At 46.5% G+C, this 27,353-nt stretch overlaps 1 protein-coding gene and 1 long non-coding RNA gene across 3 annotated transcripts in view; one reads left to right on the plus strand and one right to left on the minus strand.

Annotated features, from left to right (window-relative positions):
• The window catches only part of Peli2 (pellino E3 ubiquitin protein ligase family member 2), a 142,654-nt gene extending 127,138 nt beyond the window's left edge, over window positions 1–15,516 (minus strand). The window contains exon 1 of one of the 2 annotated variants that reach the window (XM_038310302.1): window positions 15,232–15,516. In XM_038310302.1, the coding sequence (XP_038166230.1) occupies window positions 15,232–15,308 (77 nt within the window). In that variant the 5' untranslated portion in view covers window positions 15,309–15,516. The remainder of the gene's footprint in view (window positions 1–15,231) is intronic. The other variant, XM_038310304.1, reaches the window with a different exon arrangement.
• A 257-nt stretch (window positions 15,517–15,773) lies between these two features.
• The window catches only part of LOC119800270, a 31,265-nt gene continuing 19,685 nt past the window's right edge, over window positions 15,774–27,353 (plus strand). The window contains exon 1 of the long non-coding RNA XR_005283001.1: window positions 15,774–15,882. This is a non-coding gene — a long non-coding RNA (uncharacterized LOC119800270). The remainder of the gene's footprint in view (window positions 15,883–27,353) is intronic.

The following is a 27,353-nucleotide window of genomic DNA, read 5'->3' on the forward strand; positions in this document are numbered from 1 at the left end:
TGAAAGGAATGTGGTGTAGGAGGGGTTTTTTGTCTATGTGTTACTTTCATTGGTTGAATAAAGAAAACTGCCTTGGCCTTTGATAGGCCAGCCCTTAGGTGGGTGGAGTAGACAGAACAGAATTCTGGGAGGAAAAAGCAGAGTCAGGCAGACGCTATGATTCTCCTGTCACTCCCTTCTACTACAGGAATGAAGTCTTGCATTGGGTGTTTAAGGAAAACAATCCAGTGCAGGTTACCCTGAGAAAGTCAGTTAAAGAATATAAAGCTGCTGCCAAGCAGAGGAAGCTGTGAAGCATCTGATTCTGTGGACCATCTGACTCTGTGGAGCATCTGACTCTGTGGAGCATCTGACCCTGTGGAGCATCTGACTCTGTGGAGAATCTGACTGCAGTGGAGATGCAGGCCTAGCTGAGCTCAGCTGCGGACTGTAGCTCTGATGAGAGAACAGAACGTATGCACAGCATACAGGAAGCCCACCCAGTAGTTCCATCCCCAGCACCCCTAAAGTCCTGCAAGATGAAACCAGGTGGTACAGATCTCTGGGCTCCAAGCAACCCTGGCTGAGAAAAAGGGGGAGGAGGAAGAGTAAGGGGCAAAGGGTGGTGCCAGCATGGGGGGAGGGTCTCAAGTCAAAGCTCTAACTCCTTGGCTTCCTCACTGCTGGGCAAGAAGTGAGGCCATCTCCCTCAGAGTTCAAAGCCTGGGGCCAGCAATGCTTCACAGAGGACTCAGGAGAGAGTAAGGTCAGAAGCCACATCAGGACCCAAGAGTCAGGCCTCTGGGCCTCTCTCCTGACGGGAGGAGAATCAGGCCTGTAAGGAGCCACAGTCCTGGGTAGAATTACCTGTCCGCAGAGAAAAGCAAAGGCTCAGCACCAGATGCTTCCTCCTCAGGGGAGACCTCAAACTCGGGTTCTCACAGCACCAGGAGGCCCTGCTTCGACTCAAAGGGACTGGCACACCCTGAAGGCCAGGCAGACGTGGAGAAGGGAGCGGGACCGGGCAGGGCAGGCAAGCAACAACCAGGACTCCCTCAAACATCACTAAAACTGAATTCTGCCTAGTTACACGTCAGGGGAGTGGATCTGGAGCAAGAGGCCAGGCCCTGTGCACACTCCTTCTGGTGGGGGACTCTCCAGTCGGGGAACGGCCTGCATCCGGCTACCACAGCCACGGCCTGGAAGGCAGCAGGCAGCACTTCCTGTACTATCTATTAGAGAGAACGCTGGGCCTCCTAAGAAAAGGAAAGGAACAGTGGTCTCTGATGTAATCCACTTCCTCCCACCCCAGGAGACACCCACAGGGACACCAGGACCTGGGCCTGTTGGAATGCCAGGCTGGTGGGGGTGGGGGAAGGACAGAGTGTAGATAGGGAAGATGTTATCAAATCCCTGACTACTTGGCCATTGGGGTTCAATCCTAATAATTCATCACTTGTAGCTCATGCCTCAAAAATAAAACCATATTATAAAATAAAATAAAAAATAAAAAATGGCGCACTTCACACTGTCCCAGAAATGCCACTGCCACATGGGTGCTACACCCACGCAGAGTGACTGTCCCTCGGCAGGAGAGGAATACACAGTCAGGCCCCGAGCATTCCTCCCACAGGAGCATCTGCACAGGGAGGGCTCTCTGGCCTGCTCTCAGTGGGGTTGCCCTGGCCAGAGCTTCTGTCTTTGCAGGCATTTCCAGACTGCCAAACCCCGGTTTGATTTCCAAGCACTCCGAGTCTCTCAACTCCCCAGGCTCTCCGGGAGATTCATAAACCATGTTCTCACCTCACTAACCTCACTGACCCACTCTCCCCCACCCAACAGCTCCTAACAAATCCTTCCACTCCCTCTGAGGTGCAGCCAGAGAACTCTTTCCCCACACAAACCCGAGCTTTACCCCCGTATCTAACCTCATACTTGGCAGCACCTAGCTAGGTGTAATTTGCTCAAAGTCCTTTCTGCCGATATATTACAAGGTTCACGAAAACAGGGACAAGATCATTCCCCAGGCCTACGGACTTCCTGATGCCGCTCCAGCCACCCTCTCCAACCCCATCTCGTTCCCAAGCATGTCAGCCTCAAGGTTCCAATGCCCCTGTGGCTTCTATACTTCAGCTCAGAAGAATCAAAGTCTCCCCTCAAAACGGCTCAAAGGCTGCCTCAAGAAACCCTTCCAGCTCCCCAGTAACACATCTCTGTTGCTGAGTGGAAGGGGCCAAACTTCTGGGCCATACACACTGGCCTCCTGGCCAGGCTCTGCCACTAGGGAAGCTAAGAAGAGTCTCTAAGCTTGGACCTCACTGCCCAAATAATAAAACCCAATCCTGGAAAGGGAGCATAAAACGCCTAACAAAGCTCAGCGCATGACGTCCTATGAGTGCTGTTCCTCTGCACTCGATGCCTGGCTCCCAGAACCCGAGTTCCAGTTGAAACTAGCACAAAACTGTCGGGTCACGCCAGTCAATTCTGATGCTTGTTGAATCTTGTTTTAGTAAAATATACCCTAGTAGAACACATGTAATTTTCTATGTGGAGCCAAATACTACTGCAGTTTTAAGTGTTAACACTACAAAACTGCAAATGTTAGAAATTTAAAAAACACAGCATCTGAAAGTCCCGCTTAACACTTTGCTGATTCCAAGTAGAAACTGTATGGGTAAACCATAGAAATCACATTTCCCTCCACTACCTACGAGAAGAGTTTCTCTTCTATGTGTCACTAGTTTGTTCTTTCTGTGGGACAAGTCCAGTTTAGAGCCAGCACTGGCTCCATGTCTGCTCTCTACCCAGCACAGGAAAGAGTCTGTTGCATTGCTGGTGCTACATCTGGCTTCTCTGCAGTCCCCCTCAAAACCGCACAACACCAAAGCCACCGTCTGCCTTTGTTTGCTTCTCAGCCAGAATAGAGCAGTTCTCCATGGCACGTGCAAGGCCTTTGGTGGTTTCCAACTGTACTGATTCTTGCTTCCCGAGGTCCCAGAGATGTACACGAGCTTTCTATGCTGTCGCTTGTGCTCAGACCAATGTGAAGATGTTTCTTCTGGTCTAGCCGGAGTCCCGTACCTAAAGGATGCTGGCAGGGATTCTTACCCCTTCTCGCTCTATTACTTCACATCAGGTGACCTTTAAAAGCCTGAAATTCTGTCACGTGCTTAGCTGTCCCGGGTGAAAGCTGTTCTGTTCGTGTGGAACTCTCCAGAAGCACTGTTTTCAGTTCAGACGGGTTAGTAGTGAGCTGCCTGCTCTCAGGTGGTACCCAGGAGGATGGAGATTGTGCAAGGAACCTTGCAGGTAACATTTGATAAAGTCATTCCACAGACACTTTCGTTAGCTGAGAGTCTCAAACCCTACACTACTTAGCGTTTAGAATAACTCATCCAAAATACTGTGATTAAATTAATTAAAACAATCAATAACCTAAAGAAAAGAAAAACAGCTCAACAAAAGCTCCATGAGCATCCTTCATCTCAGCTGTCAGACCCAACAGGTGAGTAAATGCGGAGTGTGGTAGCACCCGGCGGCACCCGGCATCCACCCCACATCCCGGCCCCTACTCCCCACCCCGTCTGCTCACAAAGTCTTTCATTTAGGCAGAGGACGGTGAAGAGAGACTTCCATGTTGTTCTGGGTGATGCCAACTGGCAGCTTAATGGGCCCAAGGAGCTATGATGGGCTCACTTGTAGGTCCTTAGCCTTCCTCGGCTGTACCGGTCATGTAAGCCTTCTATAAATCTCTAATGTGCCAGCACCACAATCTCCAGGAAAGTGGTCAGACTTCTTGACGTGGTTGCCCTCCTCTACGGGAACAGCATGGTGTAAGTCATGCTTCCCGTAAGATTCATGTGGAAGTACTAGCTACAGGATGTAGCTATATTTAGAGATGGCCTTAGGACAGGTAATTAAAGTTAAATGAGGTAATGAGAGAAGGCCCACCCAGAGGCAGGAGGACAAGGTAAAGAAGCCAGAGAACATGTGAGCAGGTTAACTAACAACAGAGGCCTCAGGACAAATTCCCGGCCTCCATAACTACAAGTTAAGTTTCTGGTGTCCTCTTGTCTAAGGTACTCTGATACGGTGGCCCTGGAGGTAGGCGGTGAAGAGCAGAGGCTGCAGCAGCGGGCAATGCACAGAAGTTGAGCCACGTGACTTCCACCATGGTGACCAAAGCAAATTGCAGCCTGCAGGTCTGAAGGGGAAGGGTTCACCGGCCCGTGAGGTCCAGCACACCAGGAAGGGTTCACCAGCCCATGAGGTCCAGCACACCAGGAAGGGTTCACCAGCCCATGAGGTCCAGCACACCAGGAAGGGGTCACTAGCCCATGAGGTCCAGCACAGCAGGAAGGGTTCACTGGCCCATGAGGTCCAGCACAGCAGGAAGAGCAGGGGAGCTCTGACCACGTGACTAGAGCAGAGGTGAGGTCAGAGACCTGACTTCTGTCTCTGATCCCCAGCAGCCCAGCCCCGTGAGCACCTGGGAAGATGGCCCCTGTGCCACCTCAGTAGCTCAGTGCAATTCTGTCTCTGAATGAATTAAAGATGAAGCACCAGGCGTATTAAGTGAAAACAGCTGCAACACGGAAAAACGTTTTGTAGAGGGCTAGTCGGCAGACTTTTCTGGAATCTGGGCAAAAGCAAATTCCCATGCCTACAGTACTTCTGAACAAAGAAGCATCCAGCCCTCAAGTGTCCCAGGAAAGCCCAATTACACAGACCAGGAAGTATTGGGTGACAATTCTCTCTCTCTCTCTCTCTCTCACACACACACACACACACACACACACACACACACACACACACACACACACACACACACACACAGTCTAGGAACAAGAAGAGAAGACCAGGGGGGTGGGAAAGGATGTGGAGGACAGGGAAGGGCAGAAAAAGGAAAGGAAGAGGCTAAGGCTCCTCTGAGGAGCTTGCTATGGTGCTTAAGAGCCCATTTTCCTGCACCAAACTTACAAGTAGAACACAGCAACCGCCTATAAGGTTAAATTCTGTTAGACCATTATTAATTAGAACAGAAGCAGAAAGCTTGTAGAAATGATTTCTCATCCTACAACTGGGTTTTACTTGAGTTGAACAAACAAGAAACAAGGACAGCGAAGTGTCTGGGTGAGAAGTGTTACGTGGATGGCTGGAAAGAAAACCTCAGTCCTTCTTAGCCTGCAGCTGAAACGCTTCTGCTGCTTATGCAGTAGGTGCCATCCAAGACGCTTGCTTGCCACAGGATTTCCAGCCATCGCCAGCGTGCATTAATGACCACAGCCTTTCAACACCACCACGGTGCTGCAATGCAGCTCGGAGCAGCTGGTAAAGTCAGAACAGATGGGCTGCCTCCCCGCGAGGACTCTGTGCAGGTGACAAAATGACTGTTGGGGAACCCATGAAAAGAAAAACAGATGAGAACTGAAATCGAAATAGCTGCTGTCAGTGGTTTCTCAAGGAGACAGACACTCCATGAGCATCGTTGTGCCAGCACCCCACAGCTGGCGAAGTCACGGGTCCCGGCCCTTACGGGCGTGTCCAGGGAAGTGAATGACGTTTCAGTGCAAGCTCTGTCTGGCTAGAAGGGGTACATGCATGCACCACCCTGTCACTTCTACCTGACCCATGCTCCCAGTAATACAGGTCTTCTTATCTGTCCCTGTTTTCCCTTTGGGAAAGTGCCTTGCCTCCTTAACAGACAGAGTGAATACCCCAATACCTTTGGGCTGTAACAGCAGCATGTGCATTAACAAGGAAAAAATATAAAGACATGTCAATGAAAAACAAAACGGTGGATGCCCTGAGGAGAGGACTGTTTTCTCAGCTGCTTTTCCTGCACTGTTGTACCTGAAAGGTGTCCCACCATCATTATCCCTAGCACCTACCCTACTCCCACCCCTTGGGCACACCTACTCGTTCTCTGAAATTCTGCTTTGTGCCTGCCTGCCTGCATGCTTGCATGCTTGCCAACTCTGCCCCTCAAAAGTAAATGATGGAGACAGAGAAGGTGCTTGCTTGCAACAATGGTCCAGGGGTAGGGCCAGGCCTTAGCCAGTAAGACTGTAGTCAGTGAACAAACTGATCCATCATACAGGACATGGGGCACTAAGGTCCCAGTGACAGGAAGCAGGGTCTGGAGAGCCAGGCCACTGGTCTCTGGCTCACAGTGCATCCTCTTTGCCTTGGTGGCCTTTATCTCAGTTTCCTCCTCCACCACCACTACGCCCTCTTTGTTGAAGGCTTGTCCACAGCCTTCGTATTCTGACCCTACAGTAGTCTCCCATCAGCCTAAGAGTTCAAACTCTTCCAAAATGCCTAACCCTCTTGTGCCCAGCTCCATTCCCATCTCACACTGTACTTCATTATTCTGTTCAATCACATTCCTGAGGGAACTGTGCACAGCACCCTTCTGCGCTCCCAAATATCAGCCCACTCTGTAGTCTCTTGCCTCTCTCCAGGCCTCCCCTCCTCATTCTAGCAGGGGACAGAAGGTCTGCTACTACATGCCAGCACGCATCACAGCCTTTTGCTACATGCCAGCACGCATCTCAGCCTTTTGCTACATGCCAGCACGCATCACAGCCTTTTGCTACATGCCAGCATACACCAGTCTTTTGCTACATGCCAGCATGCACCACAGCCTTTTGCTACATGCCAGCATACACCAGTCTTTTGCTACATGCCAGCATACACCAGTCTTTTGCTACATGCCAGCATACACCAGTCTTTTGCTACATGCCAGCATGCATCAGTCTTTTGCTACATGCCAGCATGCACCACAGCCTTTTGCTACATGCCAGCATGCACCACAGCCTTTTGCTACATGCCAGCATGCACCACAGCCTTTTGCTACATGCCAGCATACACCAGTCTTTTGCTACATGCCAGCATGCATCAGTCTTTTGCTACATGCCAGCATTCATCACAGCCTTTTGCTACATGCCAGAATGCATCACAGCCTTTTGCTACATGCCAGCATGCACCACAGCCTTTCGCTACATGCCAGCACGCATCACAGCCTTTTGCTACATGCCAGCACGCATCACAGCCTTTTGCTACATGCCAGCATGCATCACAGTCTTTTGCTACATGCCACCATGCATCACAGCCTTTCGCTACATGCCAGAATGCATCACAGCCTTTTGCTACATGCCAGAATGCATCACAGCCTTTTGCTACATGCCAACACGCCTTACAACCTTTTGCTACATGACAACACGCACCACAGCATTTTGCTACATGCCAGTATGCATGTATCACAGCCTTCTGCTCTTCCTGGTTATGCTGGAAGCTCTGCAGCAAGGACTAAGTCTATCCTGTGCATCTGAGTACCAAGCATGGCATCTAACAATATTTGAAGATACTCAAATATCTGGAGGATAAATAAGTAAACTTGGCTTCAGTGACAGCTGGTCCCTGAGGGGATGTGACAAGAATACCCAGCAGCTCACCAGGGTGGGAATCCTGCCTGCCTTATTTTCTAGCTGCATTCCTGGGGTCTGGAGGGGTAGACACCCAATAAGTATTTGTTGAACGAATAGATTCCTGGCTTGCCTGATGGGGCTCCACCCCTTCTCTCCCTCTTGAGGAAACATATCACACTGCATGTGTGGTGAAAACATGGCATTATTAAAGAGGTATCACTGAATCAATAGGAAGAGCCGCTCTTTATTGCTTCTCATAAATCACTGGCCACACCCCCAGGCTCATCACCACACAGGATAGCCACACCTCCAGACCCATCATCACACAAAATAGCCACACCCCCAGGCTCATCACCACACAGGATAGCCACACCCCCAGACCCATCATCACACAAAATAGCCACACGCCCAGACCCATCCTCACACAGGATAGCCACACCCCCAGACCCATCCTCACACAAAATAGCCACACCCCCAGACCCATCACCACACAAAATAGCCACACCCCCAAACCCAACACCACACAAAATAGCCACACCCCCAGACCCATCATCACACAAAATAGCCACACCCCCAGACCCATCATCACACAAAATAGCCACACCTCCAGACCCATCATCACACAATAGCCACACCCCCAGACCCATCACCACACAGGATAGCCACACCCCCATGATGTGGGAAGAGTCTTCTGTTTGTGTTGATTTCATTCATTAATAAAGAAACTGCCTTGGCCCATTTAATAGGCCCGCCCTTAGGTGGGTGGTGTAGACAGAACAGGAAGAAGGAAGTGAGGTAGATAGCTCAATCAGATGCCATGCCTCTCCTCTCTGAGCCAGATGCAATGAAGCTCCGGCCCAAGATGGACGTATGCTAGAATCTTCCCGGTAAGGCACCACTTCGTGGTGCTACACAGATTATTAGATATGGGTGAATCAAGATGTGAGTAAGAGGCTGGAACTAATGGGCCAGGCAGTGTTTAAATGAATGCAATTTGTGTGTTGTTATTTCGGGGCATAAGCCACCAGGCAGCCAGGAGCCGGGCAGGACGCAAAGCAGGCCTGCCCGCTGCTCCTCACTACACCCCCAGACTCATCATCACACAGGATAGCCATACCCCCAGACCCATCACTACACAGAATAGCCACACTCCCAGACTCATCAACACACAGGACAGCCACACCCCCAGACCCATTACCACACAAGATAGCCACACCCCCAGACCCATCACCACACAGAATAGCCACACCCCCAGACTCATCATCACACAGGACAGCCACACCCCCAGACCCATCATCACACAGGACAGCCACACCCCCAGACCTATCACCACACAGGACAGCCACACCCCCAGACCCATCATCACACAGGACAGCCACACCCCCAGACCCATCATCACACAGGACAGCCACACCCCCAGATAGCCACACCCCCAGACCCATCATCACACAGGAGGTGGCTGAGAGAATGGTGGAGCACATTCTGAGTTTGTCATTATGTTTTCCAGAAAATGACAATAAGAACTTGTAAGTCAATCATTTAACCTTCATTTTCCTTTAATGAAACAGGTCTCTGCACACCCCAGGAGAATCCTTTAATTAAATCACAGGCATTAGCAATTCCTTTCCGTGGGTATTTTTCTCCCATGCCAATGCTCATATGTTGCTGTTACGGTCACTTAAAGCCAACCTACAACCCCACGTCATCACTTTAGGGAGGTCACAACCCCTGTACACAGCCCAAGGTGCCATACCATTCTCCCTCAATGGGTTGAATGGCATGTCTCATTTTGTTTCATTTTGTCTATGTTTTATTTTTTGATAAATACATACTGTAAAGGCAATGGACCCTGAATCAATCTGGTTTTATTTTGTTTATATAGAGCATCTTGAAATAATAACCGCATAACTACATTCCAAATAAAAAGTCCTAATAAAGTTTCCAGTCTTGGCATGTTAAAGAAACAAATCCCAAAAAAAGCCAGATTGGCAACCCCAAAACCACACAGACAGCCACACGCACCAAACAAGGTCAAAGTTAGTAAAGGAAAACAAAGCAACCCAAAGCCAGTGACACCATGATCCATATCAACCTGCTGACACTCATCCAGACAGACCGGCCACAGCTCGCCACGCCGCTCACCAGGCTGAGCGGCAGCAAAGACTCTGTTTATTTTTAAACATTCAATGATCTTTTAGTCTACAAAATACAATGCTTGACATCTTTGGGCTCCAATTAGAGTGAACAACTTTTAAAAGGGAAGCATACAGTAAATGATACTGTAGGTGTCCTCCTTACCACCAGAGAGGCAGCCAAGGCAAGGCCAAAGAGCACAGCACAGAAAGCACACGTGGATAAGAGCTTTTATAAATAAATAGAAGTCCATAATGTGGTCAAGCAACAGAGCTCTTTGTCTCACCTCACAGAAAAGCTGCCAATCGAAGGAGAAGCAGACACTGGCCCATTTCTAGTAACAGTGAATGAGGAGCCTTGACTGCAAGGGTTTCTTAAACCTATCTATCTATCTATCTATCTATCTATCTATCTATCTATCTATCTATCATCTATCTACCTACCTATCTATCATCTATCTATCTACCTACCTATCTATCTATCATCTATCTATCTACCTACCTATCTATCATCTATCATCTATCTATCTATCTATCATCTATCTATCTATCTATCTATCTATCTATCTATCTATCTATCTATTTATCTATTTTTGTGCCAAGGACCTTTTAGCAGTCTGGTGAAGATTACTGAGCCCTCTCAGCAAAAGAATTTTGTTGTTGTTTATTTTTTGGTTTTGGGTTTTTAAGACAGGGTTTCTCTGTGTAACCATCCTGGCTGTCCTGGAACACTCTGTAGAGACTGGCCTCAAACTCACAGAGATTCACGTTTCTGCCTCCTCCGTGCTGGGGTTAAAGGCAAGAGCCACCACCACCCAGCACAAAACAGTTTTCAATGGATAAAATACAATGAATTAGCAATGAAATTATTACTTAGTTATCAAAACAGCTTTAGACTGGAAAATAATCACAGGTGCTTCTAGGAGTCTGTTTTGAAGTGCTGCAGGGCCTTGCCCATGCCAGGCAGTAGCTTCACCACTGAGTCATACTCTCAGCCATACCTCATGCACTATATATTATATATGAGCAGGGTCTCCGTTAACACAAGCTGGCCTTGAACTTGCTATGCCATTAGCTGAGGCTGATCACAAACTCCCTAGGATTTCACACGAGCACTACCATGACTTGCCTGCATCTGTACTTGCATTAAGACATTAGGTAGCAAACAGGCAGCAGGCCTTTCTGTTGCCTCTTCTCCTGAGTGAAATGCTATACTTCGAGTGGAGAATTGTATAGACGAAAGAGTTTTTTTCCAAATCCCAGGTGTGGGTTACCTGGATCCCATTTGTGGACCCTAGATTTAGAAGCTTTTGCTCAGAGTGTGGAAAAAAGAAAACCCCGTATTTTTTGTGACATGTCAAATCCGAACTGGAGCCTTACAAATGCACACCCATTTGACTGAGAGCTGAGGGAACCAAGAGACTGAGCAATATATTTTTATCCCCAAAACCTGATGGGCCACTCATCAGCAAGAGAGCGCATGCTTCAGAATGACTTCAGAAGGGGCTCTGAGGCCCTGGCAGCTCAGCTAGAGTCAGTCAGTCTGCAGGCAGGAAACCATGAAAGCAGAGACAGCGTTCCAACACAGGAGCACCCAGCCTTTGAGGAGCACTGCTTTCTTTGTGAAGGGCTAAATAATACAATTCCCTCCTTCTAACTATTTGTTTCAGTCTGTTTAACTTCAAAACAAGATTCTTTTTCTTAAAAATGTAATTTCACTTATTTATTTTGGGGAAGAGAGGGGCACGTGTGTGCTGCCGTGCAGGTGTGGTGGGGAATATAGGAGCACGTGTGTGCTGCCGTGCAGGTGTGATGAGAACAGAAGAGCATTTGTGTGCAGCCATGCAGCTATAATGGGAATAGAGGGGCACGTGTGTGCTGCCGTGCAAGTGTGATGTGGGAATAGAGGGACACGTGTGTGCTGTGTGGGAATAGAAGGGCATGTGTGTGCTGCCGTTCAGGTGTGGTGGGAATATAGGGGCATGTGTGTGCTGCAGTGCAGGTGTGGTGGAAATAGAGGGGCACATGTGTGCTGCCGTGCAGGTGTGATGTGGGAATGGAGGAGCACATGTGTGCTGTCGCGTAGGTGTGATGGGAATAGAGGGACACGTGTGTGCTGCTGTGTGGGTGTGGTGGGAATAGAGGGGCACATATGTGCTGCCGTGCAGGTGTGGTAGGGAATAGAGGAGCATGGGTGTGCTGCCCCTTAGATGTTGGTCTCTAATATGTGAACCCTGGGTCAAACTCCATTTGCCAGCCTTGATGGCTAGCACTCACACCTATTGAACATCTCACTAGCCCCATCTCCGCCTTTCTGAAACTCAGAGCAGAAAATTTTTCCAAATCTGCATGATCTTGTACATGACATACCAATTTAGTCAAATCTTTACACTGTTACAACTGTTCAAAGTCTGTTTTGTGATAACTACTTGAAAAAAGGCAATCATCTCACTGTCTTGTGTGTACTGTGTGTGGGTATATGCATGTGCGTGTATGCGTGTGTGTGCCTAAATGTGTACACACACTCACAGAAGCCAACGTAAGGTGTTTTCCGCTGTCACTCTCCACTTTAATTTTCGAGGCATGATCTTTCACTGAATTTGAAGCTTGCCATTCAGGCTAGACTGGCCAGAGCCCCTGGGATCCACGTGTCTCTGCCTCCCCAGTGCTGGGGTCACAGAGGCAGTGCTATGCCTTTTACACAGGTCCCCAGGCCTGTGCAGCAAGCACACTGAACCCTCTCCCCACCCCAGCCCTAGCGGCTTCTCTGACACTGGACGCATGCCCATGTGAGCTCTAGCACTAGCGGCTTCTCTGACACTGGACGCATGCCCATGTGAGCTCTAGCACTAGCGGCTTCTCTGACACTGGACGCATGCCCATGTGAGCTCTAGCACTAGCACTTTAAGACTCACAAAATCAACCCGTTTCAGGCTACTGAGTCTTTGTTGACTGTGTGTGTCCCCCATCGGTGCCAGCGAACAGAACAGAGTATATGCCAGGAAGCCTTCTTGGGGACTATCTTGATATTGTTAAAGAAACAGAGAGGTCAGAGAACAAGACTATATTTAATCAGGGTCCCACCACATTGAATAGCTCTTAAATCCCAAACTACTTCCCCAACTTTAAAGTGATAGCCAAGTTTAAAATTCTCATCTAGCCGGAGCAGTGGTGGCACACGCTTTCAGTTCCAGCACTGGGAAGGCAGAGGCAGATGGATCTCAGTGAGTTCGAGGCCAGCCTGGTCTACAAAGTGAGTTAAAGGACAGCCAGGGCTGTTACACAGAGAAACTCTTTCTGGAAAAAAACAAAAATAAATAAAAATAAAATTCTTGGCTAAAAAGAGTAACTAGATCAATCATTTCTCCACCTTCAATTAAGTAGTGGACACAACAAAGATTTGTGACTATGAGACAATAACTGGCTAGAATTATCAAATGATTCAAATTCCACTTCTCTGACTAGAACAAGATGACCCCATTAAAATCCTATGTGGCATTTTCTCATATTGTGCAACCTAGGACAAGAATCACAAGCATTAGCATGTAGATCTAGACTTAAATCAACTTCTCAGTTTGCTCTCCAAATTTTCTAGTAACATTTTACCATGCAATTCAGAACAGCAGCTAAAATAAAACCACTGTACTTCACAAGTAAACAAGAAATTCTAGCATTAACTAATGCGGAGCGTTCTTAGCCTCAAGAGTAATTTCATCAAGAAAATTTCCTAGACAGTCTCTGTTCACCGATATTCATGTCCCAAAGGACCAGGCATGCAGTGATAGAATTTTCTATTTAAATGCACTTGTTATTTCCAAAAACATTCTCTGAAGTCCAGTGGGTGGAACATAAGGCTTCATTAAAACCTAACTAGTTCTCTATTTTACATGCACTTTTAGTGTGCAAGACTCAGAAATATGAGGGGTGGGGGACAGACACAATTCAGGGATACACAATCCGGACCAGCATCTGCTACTCCCATTCTTCTCCCTTAAAGAGCTCCCCTAAGCTAGCAAGAAGCAACACCCACCAATAATAGCAGTGCTCCACTGTTAACCAACTTCTGCTGAAAAAGTGGCAACCCCTGAAATTCTTACCTACCTAGTTATCTTTCTTTCTACTTATACCTTGGTCGACACCAAAATGGAAGTGTTCCATCTACTACCGTACAATACCCAATGCCCATGAAGTAGTTGGCACGTAGTACACAGGTAAGCATTCTGTCTGCCTCCAACCATTAGGTAAGAAACCACTGCGCCGTCCAGGCTCCAGTAAACGGTGGTGCAGGTGCTACCGGCAATGTATTCACATAGACACTACATGACAACAGTCTCTGGCATAAATCCTTTCTCTGGCTATGAACACAAAACCTCTCCAGACTCATTCTACACTACTCTGAAACATCTCAGCAGATTGCCTCAAAAGGAAATAACGAAATGGCTCTGGCACAAGTTAATCTTCTGTGTCAGATTCAGTGTTAAGCATACTCTGAAGCCAGCCACATAAACAAAACCAAACTCCACAAAATTAGGCTGGGCTGAAGTTACATAAGACAGACTAAACTGTGGCTTTCCTCTGTTACTCCTCCCTCTTCTCTGCGAACTCTGACAAGTCTCTTAAGTGCATACAATTCCCATGCAGGTGCGGAAGACGCTCATCTGCTGAGCTTCCAAATAAGCAATGGTATTTTCAGTACCACCCCACTTGAAATGCTAGTAACAACCCGAGGGAGCCTAAGAAACTAGAGGAGTTAACTCTAGACGCTTAAGTGTTTTTAAAAATTATTTTTAAGTCGGCACTTACTTCAACGTGGTCTCAGCAAAACACGTTTCTCCCAAGTTGCCAGTGTCTCTGCATAGGGAGGGCTCCTCGCGTGCCTAAGCCCGCCCGTGCCGGTCTGAATACAGATCTTTCAACCGAAGACAAAAGCGCGGGTTCCCTGGAGCCGGCACATCCAAAGGGAAAACAATCCTTCCCAGCAGCACCAAACCCAAGTTGCTCCAGCTCCGAGTTTCCTGCACTTTCCGCCTCCCCCTCGCACTCCGTTTTCATTGCCCACTTTACCCTTCTTTAATCCTGCGAAACCTCCCTCCTGGCTTATTACGGGTAAACAATAGAAATGTCACAAGGAAACTCAGGAAGTAGATGAAGTCTCTAATTGCTGCCGTTTAACGATTGTAGATAATTACTATCTTCAAAATGTGGTTTCACCAGCGGAGTGGGAGTCGAAGCGGGCAAGCTAGCGAGCTCCCCACCGCCGCCCCGAGGGTAACTGCAAGGCCAGGGGCCCAGGGGTACGGAGACCCAGGGGTGCGGGGGCCTGACTGGTTCGGAGTGCCGGGGAATCCGGGAACTGTGGGTGAGGGGACCTGGGAAAACCAGGAGCCGGTCCAGGCCCACGGCCGCGCTCACTCCGGGAGCAGAAAAGCAGAGGCCAGCCGGGCCGCCCGGGTCACAGACCGGAACAATGCGCAGCCCCCGCGGAACGCGCTCTGGGCTCCGGGGCCGGGGCTCGGCGCTCGTGGTGCTCGGGAACCAGAAGTCCCCAACCGCCGCCAGCTCCCGGCTACACCGAGCGACCCGCACGGTGCCCAAGCACTCTCCGGGCCGCGGCACCGAGCGCCCTGGGGACCCGGGCCCGAGGGAGCGCATCCCTCCGCGACGCCCCGACGCCCGCGGCCGCAACTCACCCCAGGACCACCAGCTCCCCGTATTTCACCGGCTCCTTGTCGGGGGCGCTGGGCTCCTCCTGGCCGGGGGAAAACATGGAGCCGCGCTCGGCCGCCGCAGCCGCCTCCACCGCGATCCCCGCCGAGTCCGCGCCGCCGCTACACTCCCATCCCGAAAACGGGGTGAGCGCGCCGGGGAACGGCACGGCGGCGAACGGGGCGCGGGGCGGCCAGTCCCGCGGCTGCTCCGTCGTGGCTGCGCGCGTCGCCCGCCGGCTTCCCCCTCGAGCTCCGCGCTCCGCGGCCGCCGCGAGCCCGACCCGGCACGGAATGCGAGCGGCCGACCCGAGCCCCGCGGGAGGAGGAGCGCGCGCCGCCGGGGGGCCGAGCGGGCCGGGCAGGTGGGACGGCCGCGTCGCCGCCCGCGCCTCCGCGCTCCCGCGGCCCCCGCCCGCCCGCCCGCCAACCCCCGCGGCCCGCGAGCGCCCTGTGTTATGTAAACATAGAGTAAAGGGGAAGGGAAGCCCTTAAAGGGGCAGCTCTGTTTTTCTCCCCACTTCCTCCGGAAAGTTAGATTGCGGGGTCCTCCGGCCTCAGCCGCGAGCCCGGGGCTCTCTGCCCGGCCCTGGGTGGAAGTCAGGCTTTTTGCTCGCCGAGTCCATTGCTCACGTTGTAAGTGCTGCACACATCGACCTGGGGGGTCTCTGCTTCTAAGGCCAATCTCTTGAGGATAGCGGGAAAACGGAAAGAATCTGTTCTTTAGTGAGGGCCTGGGGGCTGGGGGAGGGACTTGGGAGGCACCAGGAGCTCCCCAGCACTGCAAGGGAAAGAAGGGAGAACAGAGAAAGAGAAGGAAGGAGGAAGAGAGAAAGAAGGAAACAAAAAGTTAAACGTTATTTTAAATCCCTCATACGTCACTGTCCCTTCTTTTAACCCTCTAGGGAATTACCTCGGTGGACTTGTTTTTTAATGAATACAAATGTTCCTTTATTGCCATGGTTTAATCAAAGCACCGTTTGTATTTTATGTCTTTAAAATAATGTAGCCTGTGATAGTTTTACTGACTGCTGTTTTTCATCATAGAGGAATTTATTATTCTAGCATTTATTAAGCTCTTGCAACATGTTAGAGACGCTACATATTATTGCCTGTCACTGCCTTTCCAGACTGTTAAATATTTAAAGAAATAAATACTGCAAAAGCTACTCGATGTATAAACAGCTAGTGTCACACACACACACACACACACACACACTTAGGCTATGACTCTAAGAGCCATCAAAGAAATAATTGCATGGTAGCCTTCCATTCTGTTCAGCACTGAGTGTGTATCACTCTCTGACAGGCTATTACTGTGTCATGCTTTCTGGAATTTTACTTCAGTTAGTAACTGGCTTTTTCTTCTTTTAATTGAGGCTTTAGAAATAAATTACTCCAGAGTAACAAAAGCCACACTATTGATGAGCCTAAAATAAACTTTATTAAACAATTACCTTATTTCCACTAATGACAGAAATTCTGTTCTCATACTAAAGACAGCTATCCAGCTTACTATACATATCCTCTGGAGTTTGCTCTGCTGTGAAAACGTAAAAGGTTTAAGCAGCAATCCTTCACTGGAGAGCCGAATTCTTCTCTTCACACAGTGTTGTAGATTTTTGTGTGATTAGTGTAGCTTTCTTTCCTCTCTGGTCCTACTTACTATATTATATAGATGTGTGACTGCCAATGGCCCTTTGAATTGTGCAGCAGTGACCCATATCCCTAATTACAGAACCTGGCTCTGTCATCTGAACTTCTCCAGAGCCTCTCCATTGCCACTACTGATCTCTAGTCTACAATTCCCCCTTTCTCACTTGGCATGCTGTGGTTTCGTGCTTGCTTACACTGTTCTGGCTCCGTTTCTTCCTGGATGTGCTCTATATCTGCTGATGGGAGGAGACAATACTTATTCACCTCCTACTAAGTTCCAAACCCTAGGCTGAGTTGCCCATAAGCTGTCCGGGGCATTGGCAGAGCTTCCTCCATTGCTATCAGCCGCCCAGACACCTCTGCCTCCACGGTGGGGTGGGGTGGGGGAGATCTTTCTCTGTCTCTCCCAGCCTGACTCAGGCCTGTCACACGGTAGTGTCTAATCACGTCTGTCGTTATGAAAGTTACTTACATGTAGTGTTGCTTTCTCTGAGTTTTTGTATCAATGGAGACTTTGATGTTAGGCAGCTCAGGGCTAGTAGGTAGATCACTTCTGCCAGTCACTGTGAACCTTGCAAGCTTCCAGAGTCAGTCTGTTGACCACCAGCAGGAATACACACATAAGGGAGACAGGCATGGGAAATTCAAATGAGGACTGTGGCACTTTGGTGGCCTGTGCCCTCTCAAGGTAGTATCAGACACTCATCTCTACCTAATTATTGCCACGTGACAATGACAGCTCACTCCTCTGTATGGAAACCACGTTTTAAGTCCCCAGTCCTGAGTATGCTTAACCTCCCAATAGTGAATGGTCAGAAATACATTCAAGCTTTTTGGGATTTGCATGTATGATATGCTCTGCTTGACTGCCCTTTAAACACAGCGTGGGCCCATTGAAACTGTGTCCTCTTTCTAGGTGGTTCCCAAGCCCCCAGCTTTGCTTTTGCTGATTTTAAGGAAGCATATATGAGTGAAAATAAATGAATACTCCTCAAATGAGATCAATCAGCGGAGCTGGGAGGAAGAATAGACTTGACGTTCTTAGAGGCGATGCTCTGGGACCCTAAAAAAAGCCAAACTGCATCTCTCTATTCCCATCTCTTCCCTCATCAGGTATCTGCTTGCAGCTTACACCAGTAAGAGCATAACCACCACCGTCCCAGCTCACACTTGGAATCCGATTCTAACAGGAACTTATTCCCCCCACCCAATGTAACGTAATTGTTTTACTAGCTCCAGGCTGGTGGTGGGACAATCTGGCTGTACCATCTGCCAATCCACTGAGAGCTAGGGTGGGGTTGGCTGTCCTTGCCACCTCCACCAGCCCCTTCCCTACCCTCCCTGCTGGCTCTGTTGTGTATGTCCCCAAATCACTTCAGAAGCCTTAGTTTCTAAAATAACTCAATAACTTCCCCTTGATGTCTCTCCCTGATAGATCTACCTCCTTCCCTTTTAATGTAAGAGCTTTAGTCAAAGGTTATATTTATTTTGACATACTTGAAATAAAACCAGCCATACACATCACCATATTTCTAGAATGAAGAGTCTAACTTTTGATCACACCTTATTTATCTTTACAAAAACTAAGGAACAGCAGTTCTGTTTCGAAAATAGGTATTTGGAAAAGTAGATTTCATGGGTGTGAAGCATCAGACATTTGACTTTTAAACCGTGTCTTCAACTAGGCATCATGCTGCTGTGTGTTTCTGACTGAGAAAGCAATGTGAGTTCTTTGCTAAGCACTTGGAAAATGTGAGGAAAAGGAATATTTGAAACCCATTTTTTAAAAATCACCCATATACTCGACTGGAAATAACCCCATTTATCATGCTGTGTTTTCCTTTTTAAAACGTATTTTTACGCCTTTATTTATTTGTCTGAGGGAAGGAAACGTGCATGCACACATAGGTCTCAGGTCACCAGGCTGGTAGCGAGTATTTTTACTTAAAACTGCAGGCTTTCCCCCACTTCTTTCTTTGTAGGTGCGAGTGCACGTTTTGTATTTGACATGTCCTCCCTTACAGAATTTGTTGTCCTAATTTCCCCTTTTAATATTAGATTCCAAGTGTTTTTTTTTAAACTAAACCCTCATGATAATTTGGGGCATTTGATCAAAAGTATCAACATTTATTAATCTTTTCTCCTTTCTGGAATATTTTTAAGTTTTTTCACTTATAAAGATATTTGCATCTGTTACAATTGGGCAGAAATGGAGTTCTACAAATAATTGCTACATCAAAGGGTGTACACATTTTAAAGACCTTTCGATGCATACTTCCAAAGTGCTTTTTGAAATGATCAGGGCCTGCCAATTTACACAGCACCCCAAGTAAGTGAGCACCTACGGGAGTGCCCAACAGCGTTTTGAAGTCCTCCCTGGTTGGACAGGTAATCCTTTTGTTACTTGCACTTTTGTGATTACTACTCTGAAGTGTGTTCACTTTTACTTTGATTGTGTAGCAAAAACACAGCGTGAGACCTAGCTTCATCCATCTTGACCACACACACTTTCCTGTGTTGTGGATTATAAGCGGTGTTCTACCACAGGGTCCCGGAACCTTGGCCTGGTGCATGACTGGATCCTTCCACCCATTGAGCAGCATCTTCTCTCCTCTTCCCTCCCTCCCCCACAGCCTCTTTTCTATGTTCCGCTGATTGCTTTGGATACCTCCTGCAAGTGAATCACACAGCTTTCCTTCTGTGACCTGCTTACTGTGAATATCATATGATCTCGAGGCGCATCCATATTGCAGAATGCAACGAGATTTCCTTGTCTAGGCTGACTGTTCTCTTTTCTTCGCCCATTCCTTTTTGAAGGACACTGTACATGATGCTGCAAGGAACACAGTAGTAAATATCTCACAAAGATCTGGCGTTCGACTCTTTTAATAAGTAGTTAGATGTAGCTTTGTCGGCTCGCATGACAGTTTGGGAATGTTTTGTTTCTTCTGTGTTCAACAGAAGCCATGCCATTTTCTCTTCCTATTAACATGACCCAAAGGTTCCGATTTCTCCTCATTTCTCCCCATTCTTCCCAGCAGTGACTTTCTGTTCTTTTTCCTTTTTCTTTGTGAAGTGGTCCTAACAGGCATGACATGAACTGCATCGTGGTTTTGATTGGCAGCTTACTGATCCTAAGCATCTTCTTTGCTGTGCTGTTGATGTATTAACATCTGTTGATAGTTGTGGATTTGTACAATGTCTTTAGATAAATGCCAATTTAAGTGTTGCACGTTTTCAGCCTGCCTGGGTTCACTGAGCTCTGTGCTGTGTGTTGTTTGTTTTGCTTTTGGAGGACAGGCACTCTTTGCCTAGTTTAGAAATTAAGCCCTTGCCAGACAGGCGGTTTGCAGACGTTTTTCTCTCAGAAGCTTGAAGGCCACCTGGCTCACTGAGTGTCCTTCATTCTGATGCAGTTCTGTCTGCCACCTTTGCTTTGTCATCTGTACACAGCCCAGAAACCAACCATGTGGACGCCCCCAACTCTTTCCCGTCTATGGGCTTCTCACTCTCTGAGTTTAAGAATTTGAGGTCTTGGCATTTTTTGTTTGTTTTGTTTTGTTTTGAAACAGGGTCTTCTTTTGTATCCCTGGCTGGCCTTGAACTCACAGAGATCCTCTGCCTCTGCCTCTTAAATACTGAGATAAAAGGTGTATGTAATTGAGCCCTGGCATGGCATGTTTTAAGTGTGAGGAGTAAAACCCAGAGCTTTGTACATGCTAGGCAAGTATTCCATCCCTGAGTTACATGCCCATCCCTTCTGTTAGAGGTCGTATGTTTAAATCTTTTATCCATTTCTAGTTGTTTTTATATATGCTGTAAGATGAAGATCCAATTCCATTTCTTTGTGTGTGGATTTCTAGTTGTTCCAATGCCATTTGTTGAAACAATCCTTGGCTTTTGCCTGTCTTGGCACATTTGCCAAAAATTAGGTTACCATATGTCTTATATATATCATTGTGGTTTCAGTTGCTCTAGTGAAATATCTGAGGCTGGGCAGTTTGGAGAGAGGAGAGAATAAAAGAGGGGAGAGGAGAGGAGAGGAGAGGAGAGGAGAGGAGAGGAGAGGAGAGGAGAGGAGAGGAGAGGAGAGGAGGAGGAGGAGGAGATGAAGGGTAGAAGAAAAGAGAAAATAAAGGAGGAAGGAGAAGGGGGAGGGGAGAGGAGAGGAGAGAGAGAGTTTGCTCATTGTTCCAAAGATCCAATGCAGAAGCAGGTTTTGCTTGGCTATCGTGAGAGTCTTCTGGTAGATGACAGGAGCATATGTAAGAGGCAGATGTCATATTAGAAAGCAGGAAGTCAGAGAATAGGAAACACCCAGTTTTGATTATTTTCTAACAACTCCCGCTTATGAGAACTAACACTCTCTAAAATGTCTATGTGTTAGTCAGCTTTCCATGGCTATAACCAATATTCTGGAGATGAATAACTTTAAAGGAAGAAATGTTTGCACTGGTTCACAGTTGCAGAGGTTTTAACCAATAATTGCTTGGCTCCTTTGCTTTGGGGCCAGTAGTGAGGCAGAGTATCATGACAGCGACGTATGGTCGGGTAAATCTATACCCATGATGGTAACTGGGAAACAAAGGATGTTGGGGGCTATAGTCCCAAACGACCCTCCAAGGGCATACCCCAGTGACCTTTGTTTTACTAGATTCCACCTTCTAAAGATTCTACTACCTCTCATTAACCAGAACAGAAACCAAACCCTTAGCACGGGAACTTTTAGAGACACTTAAAAGGTAACTATAACAGCCAGCATTAATCTGTTCAGAGGGCAGTGTTTCCCATAACCTAATTACCTCCCTCTGGGCTCCACCACCGAAGGTTCCACACTGGAGACCACACTTCCCACACATAACCACTTCAGGTGGCACAAGTGAGCCATACACATCCATAGCTCATGAGCTCATTTGTTGGTCTGAGTGTTATTTTTGTTGTTTTCCTTTTAAAACATTTCCTTTATTTTATTAGTGTGTGTCTGTGTGTGTGTGTGTGTGTGTGTGTGTGTGTGTGTGTGTGTGTGTGTTTGCACGTATGTTTGCTGTGTCCTCAGAGGCAAGAAGAGGGCATCAGATCCCCTGGATCTGGAGTTATAGGTATTTGTAAGCTGTCAGTGTGGGTGCTGGAAACCTGGATTTAAGTCATCAGGAAGAGCAGCAGGAAGAGCTGAGCCCTCTCTCCAGCCTGTCCTTATGTTTTTAAGCACAGTCTCCCTCTCTACCCCAGGCTGACCTCAAACTTGTGAAATTCCTGGATCCCAAATGCTTGGGTTACAGGCACATCCTGCCGTGCTTGCTTAATCTGTAGCTTTTTATGCTGCTACCATATTTGTCTCGATTCATTCAGCCTTGACTAGATTTTGAGGCCAGTAATTCTAAGACATCCATCTTAGTTCTTTCTCAAGATCATTTTGGCAAGTCATCAGTGTTTGTGGCTCAACACAAAAATTTAGCTCATTATTTTATAATTCTGCAAAAAGTGCCATTGGTTATTTTGGTTGGCACTGCATCGAATTTGCAGTTACTGGCTAATACAAGCAGGCTAATATGTCTCTAATCCAGAATCGTTCATTTGGCAGTTTCTTCTAGCAAGTTAATGGTCTACAAGAGTAGGCTCATTGGCCATATTTGTTCTTAAGTGTTTTATTCTTTTTGAAACTATACTAAGTAGGATTTTGAAAAGTCTCTTCTCTGGGCCCAGTGAAATGGATCATCAGGGCACTAGAAAATGAATACTTGAACCGAACTTGGATCTTCTGGAACTTGCCGCTGTGGCCTGCAGTGCAACATTAGTTAAAGATGGGTTGCATTTGTTTATGCGTGGAGTATTTGTTTAATGATGCAAAGATGTGTTGCATTCTTCTGTTTGCATTTGTTAAACTCAGTGACGCTGTGTTACTTTGCCTGTCTAAAACACCTGATTGGTCTAATAAAGAGCCGAACGGCCAAAAGCAAGGCAGGAGAAAGGATAGATGGAGCTGCCAGGCAGAGAGAATAAATAGGAGAGAAAAAGAAACGGAGGAATAAGAAAAAAAGAGGAAAGTAGGACATCAGGGGCAAGCCACCCAGCTACACAGCCAGGCACAGAGTAAGAAGGAAAGAAAGGTATAGAGAATGTAGAATGATAAAAGCCCAGAGACAACAGGTAGATGCGATAAGTTAAGAAAAGCTGGGTAGAAAAAAGCCAAGGTAAGGCCGGGTGTTCATAAGAAAGAATAAGCCTCCCTATATTTATTTGGGGGTTGTATGGTGAGCCCCAAAGAGCCAAAAGAATTTTTAAAAAAACAACAAAAAAACCAACTATAGTGACATAAATTCAATATGCAGGACCCACATGGTAGAAGGAAATAACTGATTCCCAAATCTACACACACACACACACACACACACACACACACACACACACACACACACACTGTGGTTTTAAATATCCTTTTAGCATGGTTTTTGTTTGTTTGTTTTAGTTTGGGGTTTGGGTTTCTCTGTGTATTCCTGGCTGTCCTGGACCTCACTGTAGACCAGGCTGAGTTTGAACTCACAGAGCTTCACCTGCCTCTGTCTCCTGGGTGCTGGGATTAAAGGAGCACACCTGGTCTGTATTGCTTATTCTTAGTGTTTTTGACATGCAAGGGAGTTTTGCATCCTGCAACTTTATTGGATTCATTTATTAGCTGTGCTTTTGTGGAGTCTTCAAGATTTGCTGTAGAACACAGATAGTTTTACTACTCTTCTTTCTAATTTTAATGCCTTTTGTATTATTCTGAAGATTTCCAGTTCTGTGTTGAGTGAAAGCAGCCAGGTGTGGACATGCGTGCTTTGCTCCCAGTCTTGGAAGAGGGGCTTTTTCGCTTCAGGACTGTGTGATCTTTATCCAGTGTTCTGTGCTATACTACATTTCAGACACTGAACTCTTCCAAGCATTTTATGACTCAGTGCACTTGATCATGATGTATAATCCCTTTAATGGTCTGTTAAATTCAGCTTGCTACTATTTTGTTGCGAGTATTTTGAAGTATATTCCAAAGTAAATTGGTAGGGTACAATTTCATTTGTGTTTTCAATTTTTCACTTGTTCCATTCATTGTCGAAGAGATTTTTTTCTTTTCTTTTTTTATTTTTTTTTCTTTTTCAAGATAGGGTTTCTCTGTAGCTTTGAAGCCTGCCCTGGAAGTCGCTCTGCAGACCAGGCTGGCCTCAGACTCACTTGAGATCCAACTGTCTCTGCCTCCCCAGTGCTGGGATTAAAGGCCTGTGCCACCACCACCGCCCGACAAGACCTTTTCTTGATAGACTTGTAAGGTCAACTGAGCACATTTACATTATGTATTTTCCAGTTTCCAGCTGTTGTAACAAAATATTTGAGGCTGGGTAATTTGTAAAAATTAAAGACGTGTGTGTGTGTGTGTGTGTGTGTTTCTCACACTTCCAGAGGCTCGAGAGACACCGGGCTCTACTTTGTTGAAGATCTCTTTTTTTTTTTTTTTATAGGCATAAAGCTTTATTAAAGGAGAGAGGGAGAGGAAGAGGGAGAGGGAGAGAGAGAGAGAGAGGGGGAAAGAGAGGCAGAAGTGAAGCTGCCTCTCCGAGGGGAAGATGGAAAAGAGAGTTGAAGATCTCTTGGTAGAAGGCAGGACAATAACGAGAGCTGCACCAGGGAGCGGGTGTGTGATGAAGCAATCACAGAGACCTGCACTTCTGGAACTTGTGGTACATTTATCTACATTTGGCATAAGAATACCCTTCTTGGTAAATAAACTGGGAAGTGTTCTTTCCTCTTTAATTGTTGGAGACTTGACATCTATTCTCTAATTGTTTGATACAGTTCACTGGTGAGACCTATTCTTTGTTAAGAAAATTTTGATGATTAATTCAGTCTCCTTAGTCATTTTCAGTCGGTGTAGATTTCCTGTGCTATAGTGACGCATCCTGTAGGGCAATGGTTCTCGACCTTCCTAATGCTACAACCTTTTAATACAGTTCCTCATGTTTGTGGTCCCAACCAGAAAATTATTGTCATTGCTGCTGTTATGTTATGTTATAGTGTGAATATATGATATACAGGATGTCTGATATGATATATGATATGCAGGATGTCTGTGGCAGGGTCACTCATCCCCCAAAGCAGTCATGTCTCATAGGTAGAACCACTGCTCTGTAGGGATGGGCTGTGCTTTGCTCCACATTCTAGCTTCTGAGATGCGGTTCCTCAGAGAAGTCTCACAGTTCTTTATACCTCTATGGCATCTGTTACAACATCTCTTTCAGTTTCTGGTTTTATTTATTTGGGTATTTTTGTCTCAATTACTCTAGTTAACAGTTCATAAATTTTGTGGATTTTTTTTTTCAAAAGTGCTAACACAGTTTATTTCTGTGGTTTGTTTGTTTCTAACGTTTTCTTTCTTCTATGTAGTTTTCCTCCTGCTAATCTTGGGGTCCCTCTTTCTTCCTCTTCTATTTCTATGAAACGTACAATCAGATTGCTAACTTGAGGAGCCTCTTTTTCTGATTTTAGAAAGTTGTGTTTTATATACATGTTGGGGGGGGAATAACATGCGGGGGCAGAGGGCAGCAGGTGCTGTGGAGGACAGAAGGAGGTATCTGGTCCCTTACCAGTGGCGGTAGGGACCTGACCGTGGGTCCTCTGGGAGAACAGCAAGTGCTTTTAACCGTGAGCCGTCTGTACAGCCCTGAGGCACCCCCTTTTTTAAAGCAGGCATCCTGGCAACTTTCATTCATCCCATTTCTACTACTACATCCAATAAACTGTGAATATTGTATTTCCTTTTTTACTTATTTCACAGTATTTTTCTGTTTTTTCTTTTGTTTCTGCCATGGTCCACTGATTGCTCGAGAGTACACTGTTTGGTTTATACGTATTTGTGAACTTTTAAATTTACCTTCTAAAGATTATTTCTATCTTCATCCTGTTGAAGCTGAGATCTATAACTGATACTGTGTCAGTCTCTTTAAGCTGGCTAAACTGTGCTTTGTGACCGTACTTGATCTCTCCTGGAGAATGTTTTGTGTGCTTGACAAGAACATGTATTCTGCTATTGGATAGATGCATTGAACACAGTCAGTGGTTTGGATATACTGCACTTGTAGTCAATAAAATATTAGGTACATTGCTTGTAATCAGGACCTCCCCCCTCTCTAGGTTCTATGCAACTGAATTCTTGAATTTAGTGAAGTATCAAATATATATTCCCTTTCTACTTCCAATTTGTTTGTTTCAGAAAATCTAATGAATCCTTTCGTGTAATTCTTTGAAAATGATATTAATTCTTTCAATAAGTAGTAGAGAAAATAAACTCAAATATTAGAAGAGAGAGGAAAAAATCTAATCTCTTTTTTAATATATTTTATGTGAATTCGTATTTTACCATGGGCATTGGGTTCCCTGGAACTGGAATTACAGACAGTTGTGAGCTGCTATGTGGATGCTGGGAATTGAACCCAGGTCCAGAAGAGCAGCCAGTGCTCTTAACCACTGAGCCACCTCTCCAGTCTTTTGATCTCAATTGTATCATACAGTCTTCCCTAGTGGCCACCGTCATGATTAATTTCTAATATGTTTTTCTTAAAATAGTCTATATAAATATAAAGAATATATATACTATATAAATATATATTTTCTATATAAATATATATTCTCTCTATAAATATAAAGAAGATATAAAGAATGGTAGTATACTATATGCATTATTATGTACCTAGTGTACTTAGTACTAGTGTACTAATGTACTAGTGTACCTAGTGTACCTAGTATTTAGCAAGATGACCTGGGAGAGTCTTCAAGGAGGACTTTGAGCAGATAGTTGATGGCGAAATAGCCACCCCTGCGAGATCCAAGGGGCCTGTGGTGTTCATGGAGCAAACGCCACAAATGTAAATGGCCCTGTCTGGGAATGAGTGTGATATATATTAAAGCCAGAAAGAAACCCATGCTGGTATAGTATACTGAGTGGGCGGAAAGAGGGGTTCGGATGAAGGGGCAGAAGTAGGGAAGGAGGCAGGCCACACAGAGCCACTGGGCACTGATGTGAAGATTTGACCAGTTTCTCTCTGATAATGGAAACCACTAGTCTGGTATAGTTGTTGAAATAACAAAATGTCATCATTGAACAAGTTTGCCTACATAGATGTCATGAGAGGCACCAGAATGCTTTCTTGAACTCAAGATTGCATTTTCAAAGCTACCTAAAAAATGATCCTTAAAGGAATTTATTTTTACATTTTTTTTTAGCCCCAAGCTAGAACTACCAAAACCAAGAAAACCAACTTCTAACAATGAGGTGGCATAGATAGTGGATCCCCTACTCCCGTGCACTGCTGGAAGGGGAAAGCAAGGGAAGAGGCGTGGAAAGGCGAATGGAGAGAGGCTTGCCTGTGGATTCAGAGACCACAGTTCCATAGCAAACTTCTGATGCCTGCCTCAGCGCTCCCGTC

The sequence above is a fragment of the Arvicola amphibius genome, chromosome 13, assembly GCF_903992535.2.
Source record: "Arvicola amphibius chromosome 13, mArvAmp1.2, whole genome shotgun sequence".
Lineage (NCBI taxonomy): Eukaryota > Metazoa > Chordata > Mammalia > Rodentia > Cricetidae > Arvicola > Arvicola amphibius.